The following is a 21,269-nucleotide window of genomic DNA, read 5'->3' as shown; positions in this document are numbered from 1 at the left end:
AAGAACAAATCTCAAGCCATTCTTAGTTTTTTTTTTTTTAATCTACGAAATAAAGACTGATAGAAACCTATACTTCCTGGTAACATGAAATTTAACATGAGGCATAAAACTTAGGATCCTTGAGATGTTAGGATGACATATGAAAGAACAATTAAAAAGTACCCTGAAGGGAAAATGCCATTAAGAGAAATGAACCAGAGGCTGGCCACACATGGGAACAGACACTAAGAAGTGAAAACAAGAAACAGCTCTAGGCCGGGCACGGTGGGTCACGCCTGTAATCACAGCACTTTGGGAGGCCGAGGCAGGCGGATCATGAGGTCAGGAGATTGAGACCATCCTGGCTAACACACCGTGAAACCCCGTCTCTACCAAAAATACAAAAAAAAAAAAAAAGAAAAAAGAAAGAAAAATTAGCCAGGCTTGGTGGCGGGCGCCTGTAGTCCCAGCTACTCGGGAGGCTGAGGCAGGAGAATGGCGTGAACCCAGGAGGCGGAGCTTGCAGTGAGCCGAGATTGCGCTGCTCACTCCAGCCTGGGGGACAGAGGGAGATTCCATCTCAAAAAAAAAAAAACAGCTCTATAAAGGACGCTCTACTTGAAGAGGCCACTATGCTTGCCTTGCCAATCTGTCATAAATCTGGTGAAAGTAGTCCTATTGGTTAGCTTTTTAAAATCTAAAAATGGTTTGTTTGTTTTTTTTAAATGACTCATTGCCCTTCTTGAGACGTTTGGCTAGAAATTAGTAGGACCCCATGACTGTGATTTAGCCTTTCACCCAAAGCAAGTAAATCTTTGGACATTTTTCCAAAAATTAAAAATCTCTTGACAGTAACTTTTGTGCAACTAAAATTTTTACTAATGGAGACTATATATTAAGCCTTTCTTGTGTAGAAACTTAATTTTATTTGCGAAAAACAAAGATGGAAAAATATTTAGTTCATGTTCTTTGCCATCTGGTATGGAGAGCAAATCTTTTCTATGCCAAAGGTATGTAGTTTTTGTTAAAATGTCCTTGATTTATCTACTTAGCAGTTAAGTTTGAAGACAAGTTTTGTCTTCATAAAATAGTTTTTGGTTTTCTTTTTCTGTTCCAGATAAAACTTTTTCTGAGCATGATAATTAACATCATGGGATTTAAAAAATTTAATAGTCCTCTTTTCTTTGATAGTTCTACTTGTCCAATTCTGAAAAGGAACGTTATGAAAAAGAATTCAGCCAAGAAAGACAACAAGAAATTTTGAGAAGAGCAGCAAGAGTTTTACCTATCTATACCACATCAGCTTCAAAAAGTAAGAAAAAGAATAAGTGTTCCTTTTCTAATGATTTTAAAAATATGCGTATTCCTGCCAGGATATATTTGCATGGTTTGACTATTAAATGGATACTGTTATTGCCATAAATAATATCTGTAGCTACAAGACTTTCCTGTTTTCTCGTTGTGGTGTTTCAGATGCAGAAATAGATAAATAGAAAAACATCAATATAAATTGTTTAAGGGGCTCACTTTAATATGAATCTCTTCTGTACTTGTTTTTTCCCCCAACTCAACTTTCATGGCTAAAAATTTTAATTATTATTCTTAGTAAACTGTCATTTGGAAGTCTGAATTTGAGTATTATGTGTCATCACTGAGTAATTAAAAAAAAAATCTAACAGTGTGCTAAGAATGGAGAACAGTAAAAGACACAAATAGGAAGAAAGTTGTTCAGATGTATAAGGCTAATATTCTGAGAGTCAGGCTGTGAACTCAGGTTTGTCTAGTTCCAGAGCCCTTGGTGTTTCCTGTGTACTGATGCCTCCACTGAGATCCATGACCATAACAGCAGCTTCCTGTTCCTAGGTTGTAATCTTATGACAAGGAAGAGTCTATGAGTGGCGGTCATTTAAATACAGGGAATTGTTTATTTTGTTTATTTAAAAAAATTTTTTTGTTGTTTTTTAGGAAATTGTTTTATGTATTATATACCTCATTAATTGGTTTAAACACCAGGTAATGATTGCAGCTTAACAGTTATTCTGTTTACATGTACGAACTCATTTAGACCTCACAACAACCTTATGAAGTGTAGACTATAGTTTCCATTTTACGGATGAGGAAACTAAGACACCGTGAGGCTAAGTAACTTGTTCCAAGTCATACAGCTAGTATAAAAAACAACAGGATTTTAAGTCCAGGTGCTCTGCCTCTTCAACCCACTAAGTTTCTAAACTCCAATGGGAAATTACCTTTGTGTAGCTGTGTACAAACTGTGACTCAAGAAAATTTAAAGTGTCTACAAGATTTTAGGAGGGGAGGCCGGGCGCGGTGGCTCAAGCCTGTAATCCCAGCACTTTGGGAGGCCGAGACGGGCGGATCACGAGGTCAGGAGATCGAGACCATCCTGGCTAACACGGTGAAACCCCGTCTATACTAAAAAATACAAAAAACTAGCCGGGCGAGGTGGCGGGCGCCTGTAGTCCCAACTACTCGGGAGGCTGAGGCAGGAGAATGGCGTGAACCCGGGAGGCGGAGCTTGCAGTGAGCTGAGATCCGGCCACTGCACTCCAGCCTGGGCGGCAGAGCGAGACTCCGTCTCAAAAAAAAAAAAAAAAAAAAAAAAAAGATTTTAGGAGGGGATATTTGACTGACTGTCCTTTTTGCATAACTAATATAGTATAGAATGAAGATGTGGATTATAGATCAAACCCTAGCTTTTCCCTTACTAATACAGTGCAAGTCACTTAAACTTTCTAAGCACTAACTTTCTCGTTTTAAGGTAAGGATAATAATATTTACATGACTGAGTTAGTGGAAGTATTAAAAGAGACAATAGATGTAAAGTACTTAGTATAGCTCTTTGCATAGAATAATAAATTTCCAGTAATTTTTTTTTTCTTTTTTTCCGGAAATGGAGTCTCATTCTGTTGCCCAGGCTTGAGTGCAATGGTGCAATCTCAGCTCACTGCAACTTCCACCCCCGGGGTTCAAGCGATCTCCTGCCTCAGCCTCCTGAGTAGCTGGTATTACAGGCACATGCCACCACACTTGGCTAACTTTTGTATTTTTAGTAGAGATGGGTTGGCCAGGCTGGTCTCAAATTCCTAGCCTCAAGTGATCCGCCCGCTTTGGCCTCCCAAAGTACTGGGATTACAGGCGTGAGCCACGGTGCCTGGCCTATTATTTTATTACATTTGCCTTTGATTATAGGTCTTTTAGGTGGTCTATATCCAGGGCCTCACTTCCTTCTAGTGAATTCCAGGCAGCGGGCTTTCATTCTCCCTTTCAGGATCAGTGGCGTTTTATCACTCTGTCTTCTTGAAACGCTTTCCTCTTTGTGTTTTTCTGTAGTTTTATACTTCTGTGTTTGTATCCTTGTATGATTGTTCTTCTTCATCCCACATTTGTTGTTTTCTCCTATGTCTTAACTTCACAATGGTGCCTTACCCCATTTTTTCTGTACTGTCCTTTCAACTGTTACTTTTAGCCTTGGAATTCTAATACCACAATATTGTGATCATTTGCTTATTGTGCTGCATAATTTGTTTTCTTTAATAGTTTTCAGGAATTAGTTACCTTCTTAATAGAAATTACAGCAGATTCAAGGATATTAACATACTAGCACTCACCTACATTCCAAACGCTTTCTTGTGTGCCAGGCACAGGGGTAGATTTGCAGCTGCATACAGGGATTGCACGTCTACAGAGTGGTCTGCGATCTAGCTGCACCCTGGGATGCAGTGCCCTTCCTGTTATGTCAGAAGAGGGAGCTGCAGACCTCTGCCTCTGCCGTCATCACCATCAAGCCTTCATCATTTCACCTTGGCAGGTGCCCTTCAATTCAGCATTTCTCGCTCTCACTAGAGCTCCCCTTGTGTATTTGCAGCTTCCAAAGGATAGCTGTACTTGAATAGCCTCTTATCCAAAGCTTTAAGCTCCTACAATACTGGATTCATCATTTAAAACCTAAAATCTTAGGGGAGGAGCCAAAAGTCTGCCTCGTTCACTTTTATATTCCCTGCATCTAGCAGTGTTTGTCACCTGGTAGAAACTCTAAATATTTGTCAATGAAAAACACTACTCTTACCCAGACTCAGCTCTATTTCTATCCTTGGCACCATCATTCTTCTAGCCACCCTAGAAACTCAGGGTTCCTTTGATTGCTACTTTCGAGTTCAGTCTGCTCAGTCATGAAGCCTCCTTTTCCTACAAGGTGTGTTTGGTTTAATCCCATCTCAGAGCCTAGGTAACTTCACAGCCTTTGCAATGTCAGAATGTTGAGTGGAGAAGGGCAGGGGAAAGAGAAAAGAAGATACTCATTCCTGATGTTACCACTTGCTTAGCCATTCAACCTTCGACAGATGACTGTCTAACCTTTGGGTGTCTTTGATCTGTAAAATGGAGAGATTGAACTAGGAAATCTCTAAGGTCCTTTATAGCTCTACTTTTTCAACATTACATGGTTTTACCTCCCTAGTGTCTAACCCAGGCAAGGTGTTATAGAAGATCAATAAAACATAACCTACTCGGTCAATCAGGGCAAGATGGCCAAATAGGAACAGCTCCAGTCTGCAGCTCCCAGTGAGACCAACGCAGAAGGCAGGTGATTTCTGCATTTCCAACTGAGGTACCTGGTTCATCTCACTGGGACTGGCTAGACAGTGGGTGAAGCCCACAGACGGCAAGCAGAAGCAGGGTGGGGCGTCGCCTTACCCAGGAAGCACAAGGGTTCAGGGAACTCCCTCCCCTAGCTGAGGGAAGCTATGAGGGACTGTGCTGTGAGGGATGGTGCTATTCGGCCCAGATACTATGCTTTTCCCACGGTCTTCGCAACCCACAGACCAGGAGATTCCCTTGGGTGCCTCCACCACCAGGGCTCTGCGTTTCAAGCACAAAACTGGGTGGTCATTTGGGCAGACACTGAGCTAGCTACAGGAGTTTTTTTCATACCCCAGTGGCACTTGGCATGGAGCAAGACAGAGCCGTTCATTCTCCTGGAAAGGGGGCTGAAGCCAGGGAGCCAAGTGGTCTTGCTCAGCAGATGCCACCTCCACAAACCCTAACAAGCTAAGATCCACTGGCTTGAAATTCTCGCTGCCAGCACAGCAGTCTGAAGTTGACCTGGGACTCTGGAGCTTGGTGGGAGGAGGGGCTTCTGCCATTACTGAGGCTTGAGTAGGCGGATTTTCCCCCTCACAGTGTAAACAAAGCTGCCAGGAAGTTCCAGCTGGGCAGAGCCCACCACAGCTCTGCAAAGGCGCTGTAGCCAGACTGCCTCTTTTGATTTCTCCTCTCTGGGCAGGGCATCTCCGAAAGAAAGGCAGCAGCCCCACTCAGGGGCTTGTAGATAAAACTCCCATCTCCCTGGGACAGAGCACCTTGGGGAAGAGGAGGGTGTGGGCGCAGCTTCAGCAGACTTACACCTTCCTTTCTGCTGCTCTGAAGAGAGCAGCTGATCTCCCAGCACAGCGCTCGAGCTCTGCTAAGGGACAAACTGCCTCAAGTGGGTCGCTGACCCCCATGCCTCCTGACTGGGAGACACCTCATACAGGAGAGCTGCAGCTGACATCCAGCGGGTGCCCCCTGGGAGGAAGCTTCCAGAGGAAGGAGCAGGCAGCAGTCTTTGCTGCTCTGCAGCCTCCACTGGTAATACCCAGGCAAACAGCGTCTGGAGTAGACTTCCAGCAAACTCCAGGAGACCTACAGAAGAGGGGCCTGACTGTTAGAAGGAACACTAACAAACAGAAAGCAGTAGCATCAACATCAACAAAAAGGATGACCACAAAAAAACCCCATCCGAAAGTCACCAACATGAAAGACCAAAGGTAGATAAATCCCCGAAGATGAGGAAAAACCAGCGCAAAAAGGCTGAAAATTCCAAAACCGGAATAGAATGCCTCTCCTCCTCCAAAGGGTCACAACTCCTCGCCAGAAAGGGAACAAAACTGGACCGAGAATGAGTTTGACAAATTGACAGTAGTAGGCTTCAGAAGGTGGATAATAAATTCCGCTGAGCTAAAGGAGCATGTTCTAACCAAATGCAAGGAAGCTAAGAACCTTGATATAAGCATACAGGAACTGCTAACTAGAATAACCAGTTTAGAGAAGAACATTTGACCTGATGGAGCTGAAAAATACAGCATGAGAACTTTGTGAAGCATACACAAGTATCAATAGTTGGATCGATCAAGCAGAAGAAAGGATATCAGTGATTGAAGATCAACTTAATGAAATAAAGCATGAAGACAAGATTAGAGAAAAAAGAATGAAAAGGAATGAACAAAGCCTCCAAGAAATATGGGACTATGTGAAAAGTCCAAACCTATGTTTGATTGGTGTACCTGAAAGTGACAGGGAGAATGGAACTAAGTTGGGAAACACACTTCAGGATATTATCCAGGAGAACTTCCCCAACCCAGAAAAACAGGCCAACATTCAAATTCAGGAAATACAGAGAACGCCACAAAGATACTCCTCAAGAAGAGCAACTCCAAGATACATAATCATCAGATTCCCCAAGGTTGAAATGAAGGAAAAAATGGTAAGGGCAGCCAGAGAGAAAGGTTGGGTTACCCACAAAGGGAAGCCCATCAGATTAACAACAGATCTCTCTGCAGAAACCCTGCCAGCCAGAAGAGAGTGGGGGCCAATATTCAACATTCTTAAAGCAAAGAATTTTCAACCCAGAATTTCATATCCAGCCAAACTAAGCTTCATAAGTGAAGGAGAAATAAAACCCTTTACAGACAAGCAAATGCTGAGGGATTTTGTCACCACCAGACCTGTCTTACAAGAGCTCCTGAAGGAAGCACTACATATGGAAAGGAAAAACTGGTATCTGCCACTGCAAAAATGTACCAAAATGTAAAGACCATCGACACTACAAAGAAACTGCAACAGCTAATGGGCAAAATAACCAGCTAGCATTATAATGACAGGATCAGATTCACACATAACAATATTAACCTTAAATGTAAATAGGCTAAATGCCTCAATTAAAAGACACAGACTGGCAAATTGGACAAAGAGTCAAAACCCATCAGTGTGCTGTATTCAGGAGACCCATCTCACGTGCAAAGACACACACAGACTCAAAATAAAGGGATGAAGGAAGATTTACCAAGCAAATGGAAACTAAAAAAGCATGAGTTGCAATCCTAGTCTCTGATAAAACACTTTAAACCAACAAAGATCAAAAAAGACAAAGAAGGGCATTACATAATGGTAAAGCGATCAATGCAACAAGAAGAGCTAACTATCTTAACTATATATACACCCAGTATTCATAAAGCAAGTTCTTCTACAAAGAGACTTAGACTCCCGCACAATAATAATGGGAGACTTTAACACCCCACTGTCAATATTAGATCAATGAGACAGAAAAATAACAAGGATGTTCAGGACTTGAACACAGCTCTGGACCAAGGAGACCTAATAGACATCTACAGAACTCTCCACCCCAAATCAACAGAATCTACATTCCTTTCAGCACCACATAGCACTTATTCTAAAATTGACCACATAATTGGAAGTAAAACACTCCTCAGCAAATGCAAAAGAACATAAATCGTAACAAACAGTCTCTCAGACCACAGTGCAATCAAATTGGAACTAGGATTAAGAAACTCACCGAAGGCCGGGCGCGGTGGCTCAAGCCTGTAATCCCAGTACTTTGGGAGGCCGAGGCGGGTGGATCACGAAGTCGGGAGATCGAGACCATCCTGGCTAACATGGTGAAACCCCGTCTCTACTAAAAATACAAAAAACTAGCTGGGCGTGGTGGCGGGCGCCTGTAGTCCCAGCTACTCGGAGGCTGAGGCAGGAGAATGGCGTAAACCCGGGAGGCGGAGCTTGCAGTGAGCCGAGATCGCGCCACTGCACTCCAGCCTGGGTGACACAGCGAGACTCCGTCTCAAAAAAAAAAAAAAAATATAAAAAAAAAAAGAAACTCACTGAAAACCACACAACTGCATGGAAACTGAACAACCTGCTCCTGAATGACTACTGGTTAAATAGCAAAAGGCATAAATAAATAAGTTCTTTGAAACCAATGAGAACGAAGACACAATGTACCAGAATCTCTGGGACACAGCTCAAGCAGTGTTTAGAGGGAAATTTATATTACTAAATGCCCACAGGAGAAAGTGGGAAAGATCTAAAATTGACACCCTAATACCACAATTAAAAGAACTAGAGAAGGAAGAGCAAACAAATTCAAAAGCCAGCAAAAGACAAGAAATAACTAAGAGCAGAACTGAAGGAGATAGAGAAACAAAAAACCCTTCAAAAAATCTGTGAATCCAGGAGCTGGTTTTTGTTTTTTGTTTTTTTTTTTTAAGATTAACAAAATAGACCACTAGCCAGACTAATAAAGAATAAAAAAGAAGAATCAAATAGACACAATAAAAAAATGATAAAAGGGATTCACCACTGATCCCACAGAAATACAAACTACCATCAGAGAGTACCATTAGATCAATGAGGTCAATAAACACCTCTACACAGATAAACTAGAAAATCTAGAAGAAATGGATAAATTCCTGGACACATACACCCTCCCAAAACTAAACCAGGAAGAAGTCGAATCCCTGAATTGACCAATAACAAATTCTGAAGTTGAGGCAGTAATTAATAGCCTATCAACCAAAAAAAGCCCAGGACCAGATGGATTCACAGCCAAATTCTACCAGAGATATAAAGAGGAGCTGGTACCGTTCCTTCTGAAACTATTCCAAACAATAGAAAAGGGGGGACTCCTCCCTAACTCATTTTATGAGGCCAACATCATCATGATACCAAAACCTGGCAGAGATGTGGCAAAAAAAGAAAATTTCAGGCCAATATCCCTGATGAACATCAATGTGAAAATCCTCTATAAAATACTGGTAAACTGAATCCAGCAGCACATTAAAAAGCTTATCCACTGTGATCAAGTGGGCTTCATCCCTGGGATGCAAGGCTGGTTCAACATACACAAATCAATAAATGTAATCCATCACATAGAACCGACGACAAAAACCACATAATTATCTCAATAGATGCAGAAAAGGCCTTCAATAAAATTCAACACCCCTTCATGCTAAAAACACTCAATAAACTAGGTATTGATGGAACGCATCTCAAAATAATAAGAGCTATTTATGACAAACCCACAGCCAGTATCATACTGAATGGGCAGAAGCTGGAAGCATTCCCTTTGAAAACCAGCACAAGACAAGGATGCCCTCTCTCACCACTCCTATTCAACATAGTATTGGAAGTTCTGGCCAGGGCAGTAAGGCAAGAGAAAGAAATAAAGGGTATTCAGATAGGAAGAGAGGAAGTCAAATTATCTGTGCAGATGACATGATTGTATATTTCGAAAATCTCATCATCCCAGCCCCAAAACTCCTTAAGCTGATAAGCAACTTCAGCAAAGTCTCAGGATACAAAACCGATGTGCAAAAATTACAAGCATTCCTGTACAGCAATAATAGACAAACAGAGAGCCAAATCATGAGTGAACTCCCATTCACAATTGCTACAAAGATAATAAAATACCCAGGAATACAGCTTACAAAGGATGTGAAGGAGCTCTTCAAAGAGAACTACAAACCACTGCTCAAGGAAATAAAAGAGGACACAAACAAATGGAGGAACGTTCCATGCTCATGGTTAGGAAGAATCAATATCGTGAAAATGGCCGTACTGCCAAAGTAACTTATAGATTCAGTGCTGTTCCCATCAAGCTACCATTGACTTTCTTCACAGAATTAGAAAAAACTACTTTAAATTTCATATGGAACCAAAAAAAGAGCCTGTATAGCCAAGACAATCCTAAGCAAAAAGAACAAAGATGGAGGCATCACGTTACCTGACTTCAAACTATACTAGAAGGCTACAGTAACGAAAACAGCGTGATACTTGTGCCAAAACAGATATATAGATCAATGGAACAGAACAGAGGCCTCAGAAATAACACCACACGTCTACAACCATCTGATCTTCGACAAACCTGACAAAAGCAAACAATGGGGAAAGGATTCCCTATTTAATAAATTGTGTTGGGAAAACTGGCTAGCCACATGCAGAAAACTGAAACTGGATCCCTTCCTTACACCTTATACAAAAATTAACTCAAGATGGATTAAAGATTTAAATGTAAGACCTAAAACCATACAAACCCTAGAAGAAAATCCAGGCAACACTATTCAGGATATATGCATGGGCAAAGACTTAATGACTAAAACACCAAAAGCAATTGCAACAAAAGCCGAAATTGACAATTGGCATCTAATTAAACTAAAGAGCTTCTGCACAGCAAAAGAAGCTATCATCGTTAGAGTGAACAGGCAACCTACAGAATGGGAGAAAATTTTTGCAATCTATCCCTCTGACAAAGGGCTACTCTCCATAATCTATAAGGAACTTACATTTCCAAGAAAAAAACAACCTCATCAAAATGTGGGCGAAGGATATGAACAGACACTTTTCAAAAGAAGACATTTATGCAGCCAACAAACATATTTTAAAAAGCTCATCATCACTGGTCATTAGAGAGATGCAAATCAAAACCACAATGAGATACCATCTCACGCCAGTTAAAATTGAGATTATTAAAAAGTCAGGAAACAAACCAGGTGTGGTGGCTCATACCTATAATCCCAGCACTTTGGGAAGCTGAGGCCGGTGGATCACGAGGTCAGGAGTTCGAGAGCAGCCTGACCAGCATGGTGAAACCCCGTCTCTACTTAAAAAAAAAAAAAAAAAAAAAAAAATTAGCTGGACCTGGTGGTGGGCGCCTGTAATCCCAGCTACTCAAGAGGCTGAGGCAGGAGAATTGCTTGAACCCGGGAGACGGAGGTTGCAGTGAGCCAAGATCGTGCCACTGCACTCCAGCCTGGGCGACAGAGAAATAGGAACACTTTTACACTGTTGGTGGGAGTGTAAATTAGCTCAACGGTTGTGGAAGACAGTGCAGCAATTCCTCAGGGATCTAGAACCAGAAATACCATTTGACCCAGCAATCCCATTACTGGGTATATATCCAAAGGATTATAAATCATTCTATAAAGACACATGGACATGTATGTTTATTGCAGCTCTGTTCACAGTAGCAAAGACTTGGAACCAACCCAAATGCCCATCAATGATAGGCTGGATAAAGAAAATGTGGCACATATACACCGTGGAATACTATGCAGCCATAAAAAAGAATGAATTCATGTCCTTTGCAGGGACGTGGATGAAGCTGGAACCCATCATTTTCGGCAAACTAACACAGGAGCAGAAAACCAAACACCGCATGTTCTCATTTATAAGTGGGAGTTGAACAATGAGATCATATGGGCACAGGGAGGGGAACATCACACGGTGGGGTCTGTCGCAGGGTGGAGGGGAAGAGGAGGGAGAGCATTGGGAGAAATACCTAATGTAGATGATGGGTTGATAGGTGCAGCAAACCACCATGGCACATGTATACTTGTGTAACAAACCTGCATGTTCTACACATCTATTTCAGAACATAAAGTATAATAATAAAAAAAAATAGAAAAGCACAAATAACAGAAACCCAGTTGAAATGCTTAACTAGAGTCAATTAGATGTGCAGGAGTAGTATAAGAAGAATCAAGTCCGGGAGTGATCGGGAAATGAGTATTAAACAGTATTTGAAAAAGAGAACATGTCCCAGGGCCCAAAAGTCAGAAGGGCCCCACCAGCCAAGCAGGTTGCTTAGATGCTGCAAGTTGGTGTAGCCGAGGGAAGCCAGGAGGATTTGATACATGGAAGCAGGGATTTGTAGCTGCCAGGGGGAAATAACTGGACAAGTGTTGGGCTTTCAGTTAAGATCTAATTTAATTTCCTTTCCCTCATTCTGCAGTAATCAGAATACACAGTCTTCACCACTCGGTCCTCAGTGGTTTTGTTCCATTTTAGATGGGATGTTTTCACTGCCTCACAGAGTCCATTTCACACGTTTTGACGGAAAGGGCTTTTTGCATTTGCATGTTCTGAGTTCAGATCCTGCTGGTGCACCCAAGCGTTATGGACACAGGAACTTACCTTAGCTCTTCCGATAGAGCGACGAGGGATTCTACTTTTAAAATTTGTAGCATTTATCTTTTTATACAAGGTTTTCATTTACAGTTGAATAGGTCTCCATGTTTTTCCATCATTAGACAAATACTAAAATGGACTAAATAATTTTAAGCGATAGTGGAGGAGAAGGGGTACAGATTTCCTTCTTAGAGAATGTCAAAGAATATGCTCCCAGTACTGGCAAAGGAAGATTTTCAGTCTAGTGGCTAAGTACCTCCTACACATTTCTCATCAATCAGAAAACAGGTTCACTAAAGGCACCCTGAGAACTCATATTGTAATTTCAACACACCCAGAATCCAGGGCCCAGATGCCAGCAGCAGCAGCAAACAGGCTTTTCCTCCCTGTTGGTCCAGACAGGTGAGCGAGACGGAACTTGGCTTTTTCTTATGTGATGCGGTATCTTGTGACTTGTGTCTTTTTCCCTAATGTGCTAGAGGGAAAACAAATAGCTGAGCTTTCTAAAACAGTAGCTCTCTATTTTTAAATGAATTTGAAAAGTCGATTAAATTATGTATTTTATTGCCTCTGTATAATATTAAATGAATATTTTATTTTAAAGGCTTAAATAAATGAAAATTATTATTATTTTTTTTTTTTTGAGATGGAGTCTCGCTCTGCCGCCCAGGCTGGAGTGCAGTGGCCGGATCTCAGCTCACTGCAGGCTCCGCCTCCCGGGTTCACGCAATTCTCCTGCCTCAGCCTCCCCAGTAGCTGGGACTACAGGCGCCCGCCACCTCGCCCGGCTAGTTTTTTGTATTTTTTAGTAGAGACGGGGTTTCACCGTGTCAGCCAGGATGGTCTCGATCTCCTGACCTCGTGATCCGCCCGCCTCGGCCTCCCAAAGTGCTGGGATTACAGGCTTGAGCCACCGCGCCCGGCCAATGAAAATTATTTTTGTTAAAAAACATTTAATAAGTAGATATTTGTGTAAATTCCCTTTGTTCTAAGGAAATTCTTATTTACATTATACAAGTAATACATGCCTATTATTTAAAAAAAAAATTTTAGGGGCACCAAAAAAAGACTGAGTCTACACACGTCATCCGTGACACGACTCATCAGATGCTATCACCTTTTCTTGTGTATCCTAGCAGAAATGTTTTATATGTAACAGTATTGTAGAACTATATGCAGTTGACAATCAATAGCTAAATGTTAACTAATACAAATTTGGTTACCTGGATACAGCTTTCTATGAGCTATTGCTTCTAACATTGCTTCAAAATATACTCTGTCTCCCTGTTATATGTATTAATTGACGTCTGAAAATGTATGCATTTTATTGGGATAGGGTATATAGTTATAACATGAAAATGTATATTCTTTTCCCTTTGGAGATGGGAACTCTCTGTATATACTAACTATTGTATGAATTGCTTTTTTTTTTTTCTGAGATGGAGTCTTGCCGTGTTGCCCAGGCCGGAGTGCCCTGGCACAATCTCAGCTCACTGCAAGCTCCGCCTCCCGGGTTCACGCCATTCTCCTGCCTCAGCCTTCCGAGGTAGCTGGGACTACAGGCGCCCGCCACCACGCCCGGCTAATTTTTTGTATTTTTTTAGTAGAGATGGGGTTTCACCTTGTTAGCCAGGATGGTCTCGATCTCCTGACCTCATGATCCGTCCGCCTCAGCCTCCCAGAGTGCTCAGATTATAGGCGTGAGCCACCGCGCCCAGCCCTGAATTGCTTTTTTCCATGTAACATCCTTGTATTTTTCCATATTAGGGTTGTCAGAAAACAAAATTTCAATAAATTGAGTTTGAAAGATCTAATTGCCTTTTATTAATGATTTATGAACTAGGCCTCATGCAGTCTACAAAATAGAGCTCCAATGAGCTGGACAGGGGAAGTCGGCTTTAGAAAAAGGCTGAAGAAAGTGGAAACAAAGAACAGAAAGCAGATTGGTTATTTCCAACTTGCTTTCCTTGTAGGGGCATAAGCAAAATTTTGTTTTAATGGGATTTGACTATCATCTCTCTCCAGATTTCTCAGAAGCTCAGCTCTTACAAGTAAACAACTTAGGTTTCAGGTTGGTGAAGTGGAGCCTTAGCATGAATGATTCCATTTTGGGCCTGCTGTCTTGTCTTGTCTTGTCTTCTTTTCTTTTCTTTTTTCTTTTCTTATTTATTTAGAGACAGGGTCTCACTGTTGCCCAGGCTGTAGTGCAGTGGCGCCATCTTGGCTCATTGCAGCCTCCGCCTCCGCCTCCTGGGTTCAGGTGATTCTCCTGCCTCTGCCAGCCGAGTAGCTGAGATTACAGGCAGGCACCACCACACCTGGCTAATTTTTGTATTTTTAGTAGAGACAGCGTTTCACCATGTTGGCCAGGCTGGTCTCAAACTTCTAAGCTCAAGTGATCTGCCTGCCTCAGCCTCCCAAAGTGCTGGGATTACAGACATGAGCCACCATGCTTGGCCTGCTGTCTTTTCTTTAACAAGATATAAATGTTTTGTTTTGTTTTGTTTTGTTTGAGATGGAGTCTCGCTCTCACCCAGGCTGGAGTGCAGTAGCAGCACGATCTTGGCTCACTGCAACCGCTGCCTCCCGGGTTCAAGTGATTCTTCTGCCTCAGCCTCCGGAGTAGCTGGGACTAAAGGCATGCGCCACCACACCTGGCTAATTTTTGTATTTTTAGTAGAGATAGGTTTTCACCATACTGGCCAGGCTGGTCTTGATCTCCTGATCTTGTGATCCACCCTCCTTGGCCCCGCAAAGTGCTGGGATTACAGGTGTGAGCCACCGCGCCCAGTCATAAATGTATTTTGTATGGAAAATTTTTGTTAAAGTCTGCATAGTAGTTCACTGGATATACCATAAGATGGCTAACTATTTTTATAATTCAAATTATTCCTAGTGTTTTAGTAAAAACAATGCTGTAATGAACATCACTCTTCTTCACTAATCCTTGAACACGCCAAGCATACTCACACCTCAGGGTCCATTCTCTGATTAGAATCCTCATTCTCCCGCCAGGCACGGTGGCTCAAGCCTGTAATCCCAGCACTTTGGGAGGCCGAGGTGGGTGAATCACCTGAGGTCAGGAGTTCGAGACCAGCCTGACCAATATGGTGAAACCCCGTCTCTACTAAAAATACAAAAATTACCTGGGCATGGTGGTGCACACCTGTTGTCCCAGCTACTGGGGAGGCTGAGGCAGGAGAATTGCTTGAACCCAGGAGGCGGCTGTTGCGGTGAGCCAAGATCGTGCAACTGCACTCCAGCCTGGGCGGTGGAGCAACACTCCGTCCGCACCCCCTACCCAAAAAAAAAAAAAAAAAAAAAGGCAACCTCTTTCTCCCTGATAGACTTGTCTCACTAACTTGCTGCTTTCAATTTCATTTTTCTCATATGTTTCTAAAATTACAACTCCCCAATGTTTCCTTCCTTGCTATCTATACTATCACTGTCTAATACATTGTTTATTTTGTTAACTTGTTTATTATTACTCCCCATTGCTTCCTGTACAATGAAAGGTCCATGAAGGCATGAACAATATCTGGCATCTAGCAGGTGTTCCATACGTTTTAAATGAACATGTGTGTTGAGCAACAATAGTATATATTAGGATCCAGTGGAAAACATTTCAGAGTTTTTATTCAAAAATACATTCCCAATTTTATTGTTTATCTGGGGTATGGATGGCAGATAAAAGGTGTGTGTTTTTTTTTTTCTTAATAAAGCTATTTCAGAATTTCAAAAACAATCCCATAGGATGCCTTAAAAGTCTAAATTTTGATATTGCTATAGGCATTGTGGTATAATGGAAAAAAACACTAGACTTGGGACTTACTAAGTCTTGAGTTCTGGTCTAGTTCTGCTACTCACCCTGGTGTTTGACCTTGTATGAGTCATTTATTTGCTTTGTATCTACTTTTCATCTAAAAATTGCTGAGCAAACTATATTCTGATGTTCTCTTTTATCTCTTGACATTTTGATTTGAGAAGGTAAGTATAATACATTTTGGTATTGTTTTAAAATTATTAGTTATCAATTACCCAGAGTTGTTTATTTTTTTAAAAAAGCAAGTTTTAATGTCACATTAGTTAAGTTTGTACATCTTTCAACATCTTCCTTTTACTTCTTTCATGTAGCTATCAGATATTGTGAAAAATGTCAGCTGATTAAACCTGATCGGGCACATCACTGCTCAGCATGTGACTCGTAAGTGTTACTCACACATATGCTTACTATCTAGCACTGGAAATCAGTGATGGGAGAGTGCAAGGGGAAGGAACATTTTATATGCTTTACACTTGACAACAACACTTCATCCTCTCCCATTATATGCTGTGCATACAGGGCAGACAAAAAATTGCTAAAAGCTGGAATATACTCACAAGTTATCTTTGATAACAGTTCCTATACCAGTGAATAGAATTTTCTCAAACTTTATGCCATCTGTGCTTGTGCTTAATATAAGTCTTTGTGCACATGCAAGGAGATAATATGTTGAGGGAAAGATCACTAGTTTGGGAATCTCATCTAATCCGTGACTTTTAGTAACACAGTTACTTAACTTTCTAAGTATTAGATTACTCATTTTATTATATTATTTAAGATGATCTGTGGTCTAACTTCATATAAATATAGAACACATATTCTAGTAGGGAGACAAATGTGGGGTTTGGTTTTTTTTTCCTTATTACAAAAAAACAGTAGTGCTTATGCATGGGGTAAAATTTTATAGAATATGTGGAAAAATAACCATCTCCGAGCCCATCAGTGTTAATATTTTGGCTTATTTCCTTCTAAACTTTTGTTTTTATGACCTGCATGTGTTTAAAATAAGATATGGGCCATCTGTATTGCATTTTATCTCCTTCAGCTAATTTGTTAGCTGGATCTATCTTACGCACCAAGTACTGTGCACAAGATCTGAATTTTGTTTTTTTCAGAACAGGGTCTCACTATGTCAGCCAGGCTGGTCTTAAACTCCTGACCTCAAATGATCCTACCACCTCCACCTTCCAAAGTGCTGGAATTAATTACACACATGAGCCACCGTGCCCAGCCCAGATCTAAGTATTACAGTATCATTTGATGTGGTCTAAGGCAGCTGAATATGTTCAGCTGAATTCCCAGTATAAAAACCATAACTTTTTACCTATGAACATTTTTGTGGAAGCATCAGAAATTATCTCTAACCTGGTTTCTGGGTTGATTCTCTTAAGATGTAGTTGTAAAGAGGAAATTTTAAGTCAAGTAAAAGAAAGTTATGAGAAGTTAGAATTAGAAGAATTTTTCTGCATGGATTTTCTTATGCTTGTTTGTTTCCTAGATGTATTCTTAAGATGGATCATCACTGTCCTTGGTATGTATAAAAAAACAGAAGAAATTGCATTGGTGGCGGGAAAGAGAGAATTTAGAGTAACTTCAGTGTTCCTAAATTTTGAAGGCCAGCTTACTCATAGATATTAAGATTGATCTCTTTACATATATGCATATATTTGTATGTACACAATTATATTAAATGGTTTCTATTAAAAATATCTGCTGACATTAACCCAAATAACAATGTCTTAAGAATTAACATTAAAATTCCACATTCTTATAGAATTTATTAAATACATACCTTCACAATTAAGATACCACTCTCAGCTTCCCAGATGACCCATTTCTAGGTAATAATGATTAAGTTTTCTGATTTGTCTTTTTTTGTGTTTCTTTGTTTTATTTTATTTTATTTTTGAAACAGGGTCTCTGGTTGCCCAGGCTGGAGTACAGTGGCATGATCTTGGCTCACTGCAGCCTCAACCTTCTGGGCTCAGGTGATTCTTCCACCTCAGTCTCTCAAGCAGCTGGGACTGCAAGCATGCACCACCACGCCTGGCTAATTTATTGTATTTTTAATAGAGATGGGGTTTCGCCATGTTGCCCAGGCTGGTCTTAAACTGCTGGACTCAAGTAATCCACCCGCCTTGGCCTCCCAAAGTGCTAGGATTACAGGCATGAGCCACTGCACTCGGCCCAATTTATTTTTTTTAAATTATTACGTTTTAATCGTTTTAAAAAACATCTAAGAGGTCAGGAGTTCAAGACCAGTCTGGGCAACATGGTGAAACCCCATCTCTATCAAAAATACAAAAATTAGCTGGGTGTTGTGGTGGGCACCTGTAGTGCCAGCTACTTGGGAGGCTGAGGCAGGAGAATCGCTTGAACCTGGGAGGCAGAGGTTGCAGTGAGCCGAGATCACGCCACTGCACTCCAGCCTGGGCAACAGAGCGAGACTCCCATAAGGTGTACCATCTTAACCATTTCTTAGGTACAGTTCAGTAGTGTTAAGTATGTTTAAATTATTGTGCAATTAATCTCCAGAACTTTTTCATCCTGCAAAACTGAAATTTTATTCTCATTAAAGAGCTCCCCTTCCCCACACCACACTAGCCCCTGGCAACCTCCATCCTACTTTCTATTTCTGTGAATTTATTTGTCTTACTTTTATAATGTGGCTTTCTTTATTTTTCCAGGGTGAATAACTGTGTGGGATTTTCTAATTACAAATTCTTCCTGCTGTTTTTATTGTATTCCCTATTATATTGCCTTTTCGTGGCTGCAACAGTTTTAGAGTACTTCATAAAATTTTGGACGGTGAGTCTTTTTTTCTATCTTGAAACATGTATTTGAGACTTTAAGATACTATCTTTCTAATAAATTACTTCATTTTTTGTGACAAGTAGATATACTTTAATTTTACAAGTTAGAGTTTTATAAATGACTCAGAGGACAGATAGGGCTACAATTTACTTTCATATACACATGTTTATTTGTAAATAAATGTATATTAAGCAGGATATAGTGAGCCTTTTTTAGTGATCCAAATTATTTTCACCCACATTCTAACAAAAACATATTCATTTTAGGGAGGTAAATTGCTTTTCTTTGAGTCGGTGAGACTTATTGCAATTTTTATAGTAATAAAATCAAATCTATAAAGACATTAAGCAGTTTAGTGGTTGCCTCAGCCCCAGGCAGCCACTAAACTGCTTCCTGTCTTTACAGATTTTACAGCATTTCTTAAAATGGCAAATGAATGAAAAACAATTAAATGTCTTTTCAGCTGAGGTCTCCTTAAACTATGATACATCTATACAAAGGAATGCAATGCAGCTTAAGAAAGAATAAGGAAGCTCTTTATAACAAATGATGTGAAGTGATCTTTGAGATCTATTATTAACGTGAAAAAAACAAGGCATGGAAGAATGCATATACTATGCTGCCATTTCTACAGCAAAATAACGTATATATATTTATATATGTCTTATCTGGAAGAATGCAGTAAAAATTTCTTAACAGTGGTTGCCTCTGGGGAGGGCACTTAGAAGGGACACGTGCTTTTTACAGGTATCCTTTGGATTTTGTGTAACGTGGACAAATAGTAATGTATTCAAAACAGATAAATATAGCTTTAAAATTTTTTTAGTATGGAAGTATATCTTTTTTGGGGAAAAACTGCCAAAAACATTGAAAGTAACTGCCTCTTGGAAGTGGGAGAACTGCTGTTTTTCATTAATAGCTTTTTAGCATTATTTTAATTTTCTCTGTGCATGTACCATTTTTAAAAAATTTAGAAATTATTTTATTGTTTTATTTATTTATTTATTTTTTTTGGAGACGGAGTCTCGCTCTGTCGCCCAGGCTGGAGTGCAGTGGCCAGATCTCAGCTCACTGCAAGCTCCGCCTCCCGGGTTTAGCCATTCTCCTGCCTCAGCCTCCCAAGTAGCTGGGACTACAGGCGCCCGCCACCTCGCCCGGCTAGTTTTTTGTATTTTTTAGTAGAGACGGGGTTTCACCGTGTTAGCCAGGATGGTCTCGATCTCCTGACCTCGTGATCCGCCCGTCTCGGCCTCCCAAAGTGCTGGGATTACAGGCTTGAGCCACCGCGCCCGGCCTGTTTTATTTTTTATTTTTATTTTATTTTATTTTATTTTTATTTGAGATGGAGTCTTGCTCGGTCACCCAGGCTGGAGTGCAGTGGCGTGATCTCATCTTACTATAACCTTTGCCTTCCGGGTTCAAGCGATTCTCCTGCCTCAGCCTCCCCAGTAGCTGGGATTATAGGTGCCCCGCCACAATGCCCGGCTAATTTTTGTATTTTAAGTAGAGATAGGATTTCACCATTTCGGCCAGGCTGGTCTCGAGCTCCTGACTTCAAGTGATTTGCCCGCCTCAGCCACCCAAAGTGCTGGGATTTCAAGTGTGAGCCACTGTGCCTGGCCGAAATAATTTCAAAATAAATGAAAATTTTCTCCTTCATTTGAACTCTTCTCTTTAAGTTTCAAGATAATATTCATTCCTTTTTCTTTCCCCTTCAGCACTTTAAATATAGGTTCAGTCCTGGGCTGTCTCACTCTCGGTTCTTTCTACTGTTTTTCTGGGTTATTGCATGTACCCCGTGGCATTCACAGTTGCTGTTCCTAGCCCTAGCGCTCACATGGGCTGAGCCCAATCCCCTGTTTCCAGTTGCTATTTATTGAACCAGCAGACATGAGGAAGACACCATAAAAATCAGCACTTCTCAAACCAACCTCATTTTCTTTTCACTGTTCTTTCTATGTTTATCTGATTGGGAACAAAATCTTTACAAATCTATCAGTTTCCAAGCTAGAAAAATTAATAGCATCTTGGAATTATTGTTATTCCCTTATGAAACTGAGGTATAGAATCAGGGTGGTATACTAGGGAAAAAAAATGAGCTTTCTTTACATGTAAATGCCATGTATGTATTTATTTGCCAGAATCTAAGCTCCGTGGGAGCACAAATATTTATTTCTTTTGTTTATTTATGTTTCTTCATCACCCAGTAGTTGTTCAGTAAATATTTGCTGAGTGAATAGCCAGAATCAAGATACTTAAACTTTAGACTCTTTGTTCTTTCATTTTTAAAATGGAGGTAATAACTTACAGGATTTATATAAAGATTTAAATAAAGAGTGTAAATACATGGAAAGCAGTCAGTAGATGTTTATTTTGTTCTTTCCAACTCTGTGCCTCAAATCATTCCTATTCCTAATATCACAGGCATGATTTAGACCCTCCATCTCCTAGTTTCCTGTCTTTATTCTCTCCTTTCTTAAGTACAATCCCTGCCAATTTATGAGCAGAGAAAAATTTTTTTTTTTGCCTTTTCTTAAGAGGATATGCTTGCTAGTCACTGACATGTCTTTTTTGTGAAATTTCTATTGTGTTCTCTGCCCATTTCTAGTAGGTTTTT

General features: G+C 40.6%; 1 protein-coding gene across 12 annotated transcripts in view; it reads left to right on the top strand.

Annotated features, from left to right (window-relative positions):
- Nucleotides 1-21,269, top strand: part of ZDHHC20 (zDHHC palmitoyltransferase 20) — an 89,336-nt gene that overhangs the window by 43,203 nt on the left and 24,864 nt on the right. For all 12 annotated transcript variants that reach the window (XR_012426745.1, XR_012426744.1, XR_010582386.2 and 9 more), the window contains 4 exons: nucleotides 1,171-1,291; nucleotides 16,150-16,219; nucleotides 17,337-17,369; nucleotides 18,526-18,646. Coding sequence is in view for 8 of the 12 variants with exons in the window: in XM_074021701.1 (XP_073877802.1) it covers nucleotides 1,171-1,291; nucleotides 16,150-16,219; nucleotides 17,337-17,369; nucleotides 18,526-18,646 (345 nt within the window). In the remaining 4 variants the exon portion in view is untranslated. The remainder of the gene's footprint in view (nucleotides 1-1,170; nucleotides 1,292-16,149; nucleotides 16,220-17,336; nucleotides 17,370-18,525; nucleotides 18,647-21,269) is intronic.

This window comes from Macaca fascicularis, chromosome 17 (genome assembly GCF_037993035.2).
Source record: "Macaca fascicularis isolate 582-1 chromosome 17, T2T-MFA8v1.1".
NCBI lineage: Eukaryota > Metazoa > Chordata > Mammalia > Primates > Cercopithecidae > Macaca > Macaca fascicularis.
The sequence above is the reverse complement of the archived record's forward strand: the minus strand, read 5'-3'. Positions and strand labels throughout refer to the sequence as shown.